The 12626-nt window shown below is 41.3% G+C and overlaps 1 protein-coding gene across 6 annotated transcripts in view; it reads right to left on the reverse strand.

Annotated features, from left to right (window-relative positions):
* Nucleotides 1-356: 356 nt before the first annotated feature.
* birc6 (baculoviral IAP repeat containing 6) overlaps nucleotides 357-12626 on the reverse strand; it is a 113910-nt gene continuing 101640 nt past the window's right edge. For all 6 annotated transcript variants that reach the window (XM_069659277.1, XM_069659276.1, XM_069659280.1 and 3 more), the window contains exons 72-73: nucleotides 1817-1951; nucleotides 357-1617 (exon numbers count right to left, since the gene is read on the reverse strand). In XM_069659277.1, coding sequence (XP_069515378.1) covers nucleotides 1438-1617; nucleotides 1817-1951 — 315 coding nt within the window. In that variant the 3' untranslated portion in view covers nucleotides 357-1437. The remainder of the gene's footprint in view (nucleotides 1618-1816; nucleotides 1952-12626) is intronic.

Raw genomic sequence — 12626 nt, forward strand, 5'->3', positions numbered from 1 at the left:
GAAGTATCTTCCGCTGTGCAAAGGATTGTGGGTCAGATTAGCCAAAATTGCTTTCTGGCTTGCGTAATACAGAAAGGAGTGCATGTAGTAACACGTCAATGCATTTTAGGCATACCGTGTTTGACATGCATGTATTGGGTAGAATATAATATAATTGAATGGAACTCAGCAGTTTACAGGACATCATGCTTGAAGGGTCCCCCAAAAACGAATCATACCTAAAGAGATTGTTTCCTTGCTTGCGAAAAGGCATTCTAAAAATTAAGCACTAACTTTTTTTAATACAAGTAACTGAAATTGAGTCATCCAGGTGATGTCATTTTAAAAGCAGAAAAGAAGCATTCGCACAATCAATCCATACTTTCAAGCTCCATTTAATGTCCTAGCAAAAGGAGAATGTGACTGTTCTAAGGAGTGAGTAAAATAGAAAGTGCATTTTTTGTTCACTTGAGTTCAACATAATAAAAAAAGATCAAAGCAGTTTTAATGTCAGAAGGAGCAGAATTAATTATTTTGTAGAAATAGCAAAGAAATCAGTAAAGGTACTCTGTCGGAGTATTTGGTGGTGTGGTGTAGATCAAAGGCACATCACAGCTTTGTATCTCACTGGGGATTGTTGCACACGCACAGAGAACACACATACACATGCACAAGCCTTCAAAATACATTTCCCATGAGGCTCTGACACACAGTCTTACGATCTACAGTCATGTCAATGGAAAATGGTCATGGAGAAGTTTCGAGAGGCAACAAATGTTAATCCAGAGCATGATGATTTTTAATTTGGAGCCTTTAAAAAGGGATAACATAGCAATTTAAGAATGTCCGTCTCAGCTTTTATTTCAGTGGATGATCCAAGAGAAATCAAATGAAGCAAGGGATGACCAGAGGGGCTTTTCATGTCAGATTCTGTTACCTGTGTGTGTTTTTTGTCTTGTTTTTTTAAATAGTATCCTTAAAGAATGACCAATATATCCTTGGTTACAACTGTTCGCTCTCTAACAGTCCAAAAGAAAAAGAAAAGAAGGAAATGAACATTCAGTAAACATTCTTCTCTAAAGGTAGTTTCCCTTATATAATCTGTAATTTTCCTCTGCCATTATGTATACATAAACAAGTTTAATAACATACCAATCAGTGGTTATATCACAATTGGAAAAAAGCACAAAATGTTTACACTCCTTTACAGGTAAATAAAAGTTTTTGTCGACTGTTTTCATTAAGGGCGTAGCATAGTTCAGAGTTCATCTCATTGCGCTCTGCTTCCCCACGTCCCCTCATCCTGCTATTCTGCTATTAGATCTTTACATACAAATATTGACAAAGTGGAGGCTTGTGCTCTGAAGCCATCAAGTCTTTTCGAGAGTAATAATCATAAGGAGGAAGGGGAAGGAGGGCTGGGGATGCTGGGAGGGAAGGGGATGGAGGAGGGAGGACTCATAGCTGGCCCTCGCTGCAGTGGCTGTCCTGACTGCCGCCCGGTTTCTCTGCGTCCTGACTGGGCAGCTCTTTGAGGATTAGGGAGGCACTCCTCTCGGAGAATTCATCACCGTCGGGCTCCAGACCGTCGGGGCAGGGCAGCTTCAGAAGCTCCTCTCTGAGCTGAGCCGTGTGTCTCTGCAGGGACAACACACACACACACACACAGTCAGGTTAAACGTTACATCAATCACATCACATTTCTTTTAAGTTCTTATTAACTTATATTAATTTAGCTGTTTATGGATGAATTCTGTTGTTAGTAAATATTTCTCTAATTGTAAAACCAATCTGTTGATCCATCTCTCTTCTGTCTGAGAGCATTAATGGACATTACCTTGAGAGCAGCAGCATGATGGGACATGGTGCGGCCGACCCTCTTGTCGCTGCTGTATTGCTGGATGTCGGCAATCCACTCCTCACACTGAGTCATGATCTCTGTCCGCTTCAGGTAGAAGTGTTTGTGGATCACCTGAAAACAGAAGACAGGAAGGTATTTAAGCAAAGGGCACCAGAACAAAGGAATCCTTCAGACCTGTAAAGACAAAAGGAAGAGTTCATACGGTCACAGAAATAGGTTACTGTAGTCTTTGCAGTGTGGCCTAACCAACCTGAACAGCTTCTTTTATACTCATTATCTTAACCTGAAGATAAAAGGCAGACCTTGTGTATCAGGCTGTGTGAATGAACACTAACAGAGAACTTTACATTGAAAAAATATGTTTCAACTAGTGCAAATAATGAGTGCTCGTCCAAAAGCTTCACACAGACCAGTCAGAGGCACACAAACACCATTGGTTCAGTGTGTACTTTGTTATCGGGCATATGTACACAACTCGCAAATCTGCATGAATAATATAAAATGAACATTCTCTGTGTTCAATCTGAATGCACCATTAACACTATGACTGATAAGTTAAGTTCTTTATATTAATGTCAGCCATGCTAGCTGTGTGGCTTGATAGATGTCACTTGTTTGTTCCAGACTGAAAAATCTCAGCAACAGTCAGACTGTTTTCGTAATTGGTCCAGACATCCACAGTGCTACAAGGAAGACCTCTGACTTTGATGATTCCCTGATCGCTTCTGCAGTGCTTCCAGCAGCTACAAACATTAATGAAGTGTTTAAATAGCTCATCATCTAGTTAATGGAGAGTCATGATACTAGACAATAAATCACAAATGACTTTGATGATCCCCTGACTTTTTAGTAGGTTGACATTTTTTGGTCCCCAAATATCTAAAAAATGATTGGACAGAATGTCCTGAAATCCGGTTCAGATTAAGACATTCCCAAAAGATGAATTGTAATCACTTTGGTGATCGCATCATCATCAGCTCAAAATTCCACTTAGTTTAAAACTTTGGTTTATGACCTGCAAAACTGACTTGCATACAACCAAAGCCTGCTCAAACGTGATTGGTCAATACTACTTGGACTACAAACAGACAGCAAAATGCATCAGACACAAAATATCTCCTGCCCATTCACATGAAGAGACTACTATTTGTATGCTGTACCCATGCACTGCGTGAACACACTTCAACTCATTGGTATCAACACCTGTCAGCTCTTCAGGAAGCAGTACTAATAGGATAAGCAAATCCTGCTATTGTACCATGGCAACAACTTCTATCTATATAATGTAAATGGTAAATGAACTGTACTTATATAGCGCTTTTCTAATCTTTGCGACCACTCAAGGCTGCTATGCCACCTGGAGCAATTTGGGGTTCAGTGTCTTGCCCAAGGACACTTCGACATGTAGCCTAAGGGAGCTGGGGATTGAACCTACAACCTTCCGATTGAAAGACGACCGACTCTACCACTGAGCCACAGCCGCCCCCATGTGTATGATGTCAAATGATGCAATCCCAATGCAGCCTTGTTGCTCCATAGGATGCACTTCACTCTTGAGTTGTATTACTGTATAAAATATAAAAATGATACTCCAGATTATCATCTGTTTAACAGATTCTGAACATCTTGATGACAGACCTGACAGACCAGGTGGTCTCATGTCTAGCTGTCTCTTTCAAGAGTGTCTTTACAATGTTTCTAATGAAGCTCATGGCTTACACATCATACGCATTAACCATGGGGCTGTTTATTATCAACAGTGCTTCAGTCACTCTGACATCAAATGAAAGACACACTGATGTCGTTCATCTACACCAGTCCCCTGCTTTACTGCCCCTCCGGTCGACTTCCTAGCAACCGTCGCCAGGGCCAAGGCATCAGTATGCAGTGGGCGCTGCTGCTCTGCTGGTGTAGGGAGTGGATTAGTTATCATGGTAGCTGCTCATTTGCTGTTTACCAGTAGAGCAGAGGCAAAGAGGCAGCAGAAAGGGTTTGGGGACCACTTAAATCCCTCCTTCCTTCTCCCTCTGCTCTCTTCATCTTGGTTCCATCATTGCTGTTACTTCCCATCTCGTCCTCTGTCTATTGTTCCTCCCAACCCAACCCCCATTCCCCATGCCTGCTTAAATTACATCCAGTGAGATGGGAGATGGTCCCCAGCTGAAAGGGGATGGTTCAAGGTCACAGATATGTGGTAAACACCGAGATCAGCTGCTGCTCAAACAAGGCACAGGAATCAAAGGACAAGTCTGTGTAAAACCTTTGATAAGACACATAAAGACAGAAGCACATGCCTGACATTAAGTGTGGACAAGTTCAGATATGTGCTGGTTTAAAGGGTCAATTTCCCTGAGGCCTCCATGCGGCAGGGGCCAGCAGCTGTTTAACTTTTGGCATTTGGATGTGGCCATCAATCAGAGCGTGGAAGGAAGCTCTACATGCAAACCAGCTCCCATCATGAAGCAGACGTCGGATTAGGGCATCCTGACAAATGACCTTTCAGGAAACATGTATTTATCTGCACAAACACCCACACACAAACATGCAGGTATGTGAAAAAATGTACACACGAGTACATTAAGCTCATATGTGTGCAGTCAGAGACGAGGTCCACTGATGAAGAGCCCTGCTGCCAGATAAACTCAGTGACCTTTGAGGTAATGCTGTCCACTCATTATTCCACGGGGCGTAAGCGGGAGGAGAAAGAGCCGAGGTTTGGGTGTGTGTAAATGCTTGACACTTGAAGGGTCAAGGGTGAATGTGAATCACGTAGCCATTAGAAAGTTCCTTAATCTTAGTGCTCAATCAGTGGTATGCTGAGGCCTCAGGTATCTGCCCTACTAACCCTGACACACTCCCATATTACAGTATTTCCCACTGTAATACAAGCTGCAATGATCCGAAGCTACTGTATCAATTAAGTACAAAATGTTCACGGGACAAAACATAACTTATTCTTAAACTGTCATCTGCAATATACATTATTACATTATGTCATATTAACAATAACCTGCTTAAAATATACCTTTAAAAATGTTTAAAATAATATACATCAGGATACCAACAAATACACTTTGGTGCTGAAGTCAATCAAAAAACACAAACATCTTGCCGGTGTCAAGAAAAGATCTGAAAGTTCTAAACGAGGCAGGTTCTACATCAGTGACAAGACCACAGGCACAAGGTTTTACTTATGACAGAGGTGAGGGTATAAGATCCATTTCTCACTGAGTGTGCAGCTAACAAAGCCTTATTTCATATCTTACAATATGGCCATTTTGGGGGGGTTCGAGAAGAACCAGCCATTACCTGTCCAGCAGCTTATAATTAAAGACTTGTAGCCTTACCCTACACTGGTGATGCTTTTACCAAAACAAAGACGAAATTAAACATGAATGCATGAATTTTAGAAAATTGGTTTGTTTTGCAGGAAAACATGCAACGTATATATTTTAGTAAATTACCAAATACATCACTTCGGTATCAGTACCACAACTAAGGCATCACTTTGGCACAGAAGAAACTTCAAATTTTAGTCAACCCTAAAACAGTCATCATAATGTTCAATGTTTTTAAGCGATAATATTAATATTGGAATTAGAATTCATATTAGATGTCACATGCAATGACTATTCAAGCGGGATAGTACTATAGTAAAGTAAACAGCTCAAGTACAGGCAGAGATGTTCATGGTGGTGCGGGGGGATTTCTGTCTTGTCCTTGAGGGTTACTAAAGCTGGATTTCTTTTTCCAGACCAACAGTCGGCACCCAGATGCGTCTCCCCCCCAGCTAGTGCTGTACACACACACAGTATACACACACTTAAAGTAAAGGTAACACCCGAGTGTGGTGGCTTGGTTATACCAACAGAAATGTCTAAAACCAATCAATAATGCAGAAATTGAGTACTCCACAAGACTATCCAACAGCATCCTACCACTTTGTGTTGTGTGTGAGTGTTACTATGCCATACTGTATGCAGTGAATGGGAAGGATTTGGTGTGAGACTCAAAGTGTTTACGCACACATTCACTTGTGAGATATATGTGAGCCTGTTTGGTGGTAATATCCTCTTTCCAGCCGTGAAAGGTTCATCGAGTGCAGCTTTCATTCCGCCTCAGCACGGCCTCCGGACGTCAGCTGAAGAATATATGGAAGCGGATTCAACCTCCAATGCTACTCGCACACAATAATCTGTTCTGTGATCCCCTTTCCTTAGAGCTATGAATCAGACGGTCTGGTCCATGACGTTGACCCTCACCCGATAGGACTGAACCACAAGGGGGGGCCTTGTTTGTGCTGTTTGACAGAGATGATGTGGAGCTAGTTAAGGGTGTCACTCTGTCACCTGTCAGTGGCTCCAAAGGCCCTTTTACACTTCAGTGCAGATTAAGCACACACAGAGACTCAAACATACAGCTTGCTGACACCATGCACACAGTAAGGCCCTTACTTACACTAAACATGCACATTTACAAGTGAACTCTCATTCATTCTCTCTCTAACACACAAAAATACAGGCACACACACAATGATCCATATTTTAACATGCAACCAATTGTCCTTAATTCCACCTGACAATCTGCTGCTGCATTATTCAGGACTGTGCTCCATTCTCCAGCTCTCCCTCTATAAATAGCTTGTGGTTACACTGAATTTTGCACACACACATACCAAAAATAAAATCTTGTCCATGCAATTGGATCCCACTAATCCAATGTTCATAAAAGCTTAAAAAAAGCTCAGCACCATCATCAACATGGAACTGCAATTTGGGTTCATTTGAGTAATAAAAATGTATTTTTATGCATAAAGAATATAAAAACATTACAATGTACCTGTACATAAAGTATGCTGTGTCTCCTCTATGCATGCACACAATCTGATGGAGGTCCAAATTTGGAAAGATAAATTAATGGATTTTAGTTCTCCAAAGCCCTGCTGGAACACTTTAGGCTACATTTTTAATTATCCCATTACACACATCGGACAGTGAAGATGGACAGGAAATGTGGGGAGAGAGAGTGGGGTTAGACATGCATCAAAAGGCCGAATGGTAGTCGAACCCGCGGCAAAGTGTTGAGGACTTTGCCTCTGAGCATTGGGGCGTCTGCTCTACAAACTGAGCTAAACCATCGCCCCTTTATCTGACCAATTTAAGGAGTTATTTATAGCAATGGAAACTGCAAAGGTGCTAAGAAAAACGTTTTTAAAATCTACAGTACCATGAGCATCAAGAAAACTCCACTGTTGGAGAGGCTGTAATACGGCTGAAAGCTCTTAAGATAAGATAAGAGATAAGACAGACTTTATTGATCGCCCATTGGGGGAAATTCACTTGTTACAACAGCTCAAAGTAAAGGACAGGGTAAAGCAAGTCCTAGGTCCTTTAGTTGAGATCATCAATTCAAAATTACTTGGTCACACCAGCACAACATGGGGACATACAGTATCCACAGTAACTGTTGGCTGTGGAGTTGATTTGGAGGCTTCCCATGGAGTTGTCCAAGAAAAACATACAAGACAACAGAGGCCACCTGGTTCATTTGGAGGGCATCTTCTAAGACAAGCTGAGAGCGACTCTATTGATTATCAATCATTCTGGTAGACAGCCTCCAAAGACCTGGAGGTTTAGTGGTAGAGAACCAAACAAGTAACCCTGGCACGACCATCAAGATGGGTCATTGAGAGGACATCTCTCAGTCACGCTCATGAAACTGCCACATTTCTGTGTCAACATCTAAAGTGCTAAAGACGCCACATCATAAAGAGTGACAGGATGTGCTTAGGCAAGTGAGAGACGTGACAGCGTCAGTCTCGAGACGCATCAGCCAAGTTGCAGCAGGGGCGTAAACTACGTCAGCAGACACTCCTGTATCTTCAGCATCGAGGGAAGCAGATGTAAGCCAAAAAGCCGTACATACTGTTTTCAAGAACAGTCTACAGTCAGTACGCTTGAGCAGTTTCACAGGCTATCTCTGTTCTCTATGAGAGGCATTTAGCTTTTATACATCGCTGCAGGAAGACTCTACAAGAATCTACAAGCAAAAGTACCACTGTCGAATAGTTTGTAAATAAGATACTGATTATATTCTGGCATAAATATGTTATATGCAGCCTGTTGCTAACCTCACAGCCCACATCTCTTAATGTTCACTGATGCTAAGTTGTCTGGTGTTCATTGAGGAACGAATGATAATAATGACATTGAAAGTTAATGCCATCATTCTATTGCAGAGACAGGTTGTTGCACCCCTCCCTAAACCTGAGCACCAGATTCAGCAATTCATTCCACAAACTATTTACCTTTAAAAGTTCCACAATCACTTTGGCTTGATTGGACATTGCAACTTTTCCACACATTTCTGGATTCATGTGTGAATTGAAAGCAGTCATGTATTTAAAAAATGGAAATGTAAGTCGTGTTTAGCCTTCAGAAGAAGTAACTTATTTCCCATTTAATCAGCACTAAAAAATACATAATCGATTTATGAAACCAAGGAAATATTGTTAAAGTAACACATTTAGGCTATCTCAACACACCTCACAAAAGATTATTGATATCCAAACATCAAACAAAAGCATATGAGAAATTGTTGGATGAAATGAGAGCCACAACCTTGGGCTGTATTCAGTAGAAGACGTCTAACTGGTTATCAGCAGCGTCTGGTTTTGTGTTCCTGCAGCTAACAGTTCATGTTTGCTACAGCTTAGGTCTAAAAGCGCTAAAAGGCCAATAGTGAGAAAAGCACACGGGGAGTTTTCACCAAGCTTAATTGAATTTCTGTGTGCGTATGTGTGAGATTGCTCAGCCGTGTGGCATTGCCAAGTCCTACTATGTCTCTGCAATATCTCTCGGTCCAGTGGCCCATCTCACCGACTGGCTGGTGATGTCATGAACCATGTTTTTTCTCCCTTAATCCCAGCATTGCCTACTGTACAAAGGCGAGAGGGAATTATAATATTTCACCTTCCAGGCCCACAGAAATACAAGCAGCACTGGCAGAGGATACATGGAGGGAAAATGTACCTGAAAAAAAGCAGGCCAACTCTGAACATTATACAAGATACATATCCTATGCTATTTTCTTGTGATACATCAGAAACAGTGAACTTCAAGTGCTTTTATTTTTGTCAAAATAACTTAACTGCTGGTTGGTAAAGAAATGTAAAACTACTTATGTCTTACCAGGAATGATGCTCCCTGTGATAGATTAACAAATTGGACAAGTTGAGATCTTTTCAAGTTTAGCACAGTTACATCAATGAGATGATTTCCAGGAAGTCAGAAAAACTAATTAAAATACCCTGTACATTATAGCATGCTATAAAAACCCTATGGATTACAGCTCTTTAAAAGTTCCAAAATATAATTAAAATGGCAATATTGGTCAGAAGAAATAAGATGACATATTTTTCTCAATGTGTACAATTTGGATTTTAAGACTTTAATAACTCAAAAGACAGTAAGCCAGAAACCAATGTCCCTTCAGTCACCATGACATCAGAGCATTTTCATTATTTCCCTACAGCGTATGTTTTTCTCATGTAACCCTGTCAGAGACTGGATCTCTTTTCTTATTCTCCCTCTGTCCACCCCCCTCCAGCACTCTCATTTTCCTCTCCAAAGCGCTACTCTTCCTCCGTTCCTCTTTCTTGACACTTCTGAATGAGCCTGCTCTGGATGAGCAGGTTGAAAGATTGTTATCTTCCCCACTGCAATCTGTCTCACCACGGACCTTTTAAAGGATCACAGGAAATAAAAAAATGGTGAGGAAGAGAGGGGGAGGAGGGACGCCTCCCACCAGACAATGTCATCTACCGAGGATTTAATAAGAGGGGAATTTATTATCAGACAACGATCCAAAACTACCCTCAAGGAGTAGACAGACTTTCCTCTGGGTTTTTTTTGCTGAAATAGTAGGAGAAATGTCAAGAGGGGCAGAGATGTGTTGATAATTTGATAATTCACAAGAAATTTTTTCATCATCATTTTGAGTCCTTCAAAACTGCATTTCGTTTTGTGGCTGTCACTGTACACATGTATGAGCAATAGAATGGTAGGCAGCAAACTTTCAAACCCAAGTCACAGAATGAACCAACACCAACTGTGGAATCAGTGTGCACTGACAGTCTGTGTTTGTCGGTGTTTGTTAGATGAAGTTGTTCGAGTATGACATGTCCGGTCGGGAGTCCTGGAATGTCGGACCAATGTGCGCCTTTTCCCAACAAACCGCAACATTCAAGTGCGTTCCGTTGACAACTAGCCTATACGCGTATGCAGAAACATCAATATGCACGACTTTCTTTTTCTAAAGTCGATTAACTATCTGTCCGGTAAGCACTTTTATGTTTAGGTTTTATAAAGTAAGCCACTAAATCTGTCCTGTCAACTAATGTCTGGGCAGTGTGGAGATGGCAGCTGGTTTTCGGAACATTCTAAAGACTGCAACCAGCAACTGTCAACTTTAGAATGTTGAGGTGAGCTGGGCGTTGTCTGGACAGTGCGCAGCCACCTTTAGTGTTCATCTTTTACAAGGTTTACAAGAGAGAGTACAAGAGAGCCACATTTCCCCTTAAGGTCTCTTCTTTAGCGTCAGGAGGGGCTGTGAGCTTTAGCTTGTTTATTGCTGCTCTGCTTGTTTAGGATACCACAGTGATCATCATTCAAAAGGATTTTACCAAATCATCTGAAGAGGTCTCCTCCTCAGAAACCCCCCCCACAAACAAACTGACCTGGTAATTAAAACTGGTTAAAATGGTGTTTAAAGCGGTTTCACATTCAAAGTCAGTGTTTCTCATACAGTCCTCAGCTGGGCTTCAGGTGCTGCGAGCCATGCTGCTGCTACTTTAGCTCACTAGCTAACTACCACCCTTCATTCAGTTAAATGATTTAGGAAATAAAAGATGGTGATGTCACTTGAGGCTCAAAGAAGGTTGTTGAATAGAAATATTTGGACGTCAGGCTGACAGACAATTTTTATGGAAAAACTGCGTATATAGATGCATCTTAGAGGCGATTAATGAGACTCATGTAAGCTGATACAGGAGTTTTATGTGCCACTACAATGAAAAAAAAAGAAAGAAAGATAAGTTTTGTTTTGAACAACCAAATCCAATTGGACTGAAAATTCCGTGAGTTGGGTTCAGTCCTGTTTTATAGAGATATTTGTTGGAGGTGCAGCAGCTCTCTATGGGAATAGCAGAAGAAACTGTCTGGAGAAATGTGCAGGAGCACTGGCGAACTGCTGCTTCTTAAAAGAACCAACACTGACTTCTCCAGATCTGATGCCATCTGCATCCCCAATACCTGGCTTGGGGACCACTTCTGCGAGCGTCCCAGTGCTCACAGTTAACAGAACAGAGCTATACATGGAAAACATTGGAAGGTTTCTACAGTAACTAAGTGTTGGGAACTCCTCACCTAGACTCTATATTCAGTGAATTCATTTATTCACCATGGGAGACCTTTTTGCTAGTCGATGTTGTATACCACCTCAGGCCTGTGTTAGTGAGGTGATACAACACCTGGATCACCAGATAACTTCAACAGAGCAAAAACAACCTGACTCTCTGCTCATTTTTCTTGAGGAATATAACAGAATAACTACAACAGAATAACTACAACAGAACATTAAGTAGCCCTACAAGGATCAAACACACTAGGTCATTGCTACACTATATTAAGGACACTCTGTCTGTCGTGCAACTTTCTGACTTTATAATCACTGACATGTGATGCCTCCTTACTGATGAGCAGAAAATAAAAACAAACAAACCTGTGTCTGTGAAGAGATGGAACAACAATGGTAAATGGTAAATGGACTGTACTTATATAGCGCTTTTCTAGTCTTTGCCACCACTCAAAGCTGCTTTTACACTACATGTCACATTCACCCATTCACACACACATTTACACACTGATGGCAGAGGCTGCTACGTAAAGTGCCCAACTGTCAATCAGATCACACATTCATACCGTTGGCTATGCCACCGGGAGCAATTTGGGGTTCAGTGTCTTGCCCAAGGACACTGTAGCCTGAGGGAGCTGGGGGATCGAACCTCCGACCTTCCGATTGAAAGATGACCGACTCTACCACTGAGCCACAGCCGCCCCGAGCAACAAGAACAAGGCAGAGCAGGAATTACAGGCATGCAACACTGACCTAAGTGTTTTTAAGTTTTCAGCTACAGAACTAGATGAATTCCCTCACGTCTGCGACATCAACTTGTTTGGCATGCAAGTCGAATAAAACTTTCTGCATAGACAACAGCAACACACGCTGGTTTACAGCTCAAATCTGGCAGATTAGTCAAGCCAAGGAGGAGGCCAACAAAAGTGGGGACAGAATCCTGTACAACCAGGCAAGAAACTTGCTGAGAGAAAACGATAGTAAAAAGAAGCTATTTAAGACTCATTATTTCTTTCTATTATCTTATCCATTTGTACAAAATGTATAAATGCTAATTTATAAGAACTCTTCTTTCTTCATTCTAAGAAATGTTTCAAGACTGTGTACCCATGAATAAGGCCAGATGAAGCGAAACAGTTTGTCTTCGCTTTAACTACAGGAAAAAAAATGAAGGTAATAGGCAACTTCTGAGTAAGCGGTCGGAATGAAAAGATTGGATGAGCTCATTACAGACCTGTAGCAGCCAATTACACCAGAGTGTTTTCTTTTTCTGCCTGAGTATTTTATTTTTTAGTTGTCAGAATGTAAAGACAATTTTAACAAATAACAAAAAAAGGTCCTGAAAAAATTGCATACCCTAACTTTATTCATA

The sequence above is a fragment of the Semicossyphus pulcher genome, unplaced genomic scaffold (genome assembly GCF_022749685.1).
Source record: "Semicossyphus pulcher isolate SPU_LCO1_2020_fin unplaced genomic scaffold, fSemPul1.0.p SCAF_12, whole genome shotgun sequence".
Classification (NCBI taxonomy): Eukaryota; Metazoa; Chordata; class Actinopteri; order Labriformes; family Labridae; genus Semicossyphus; species Semicossyphus pulcher.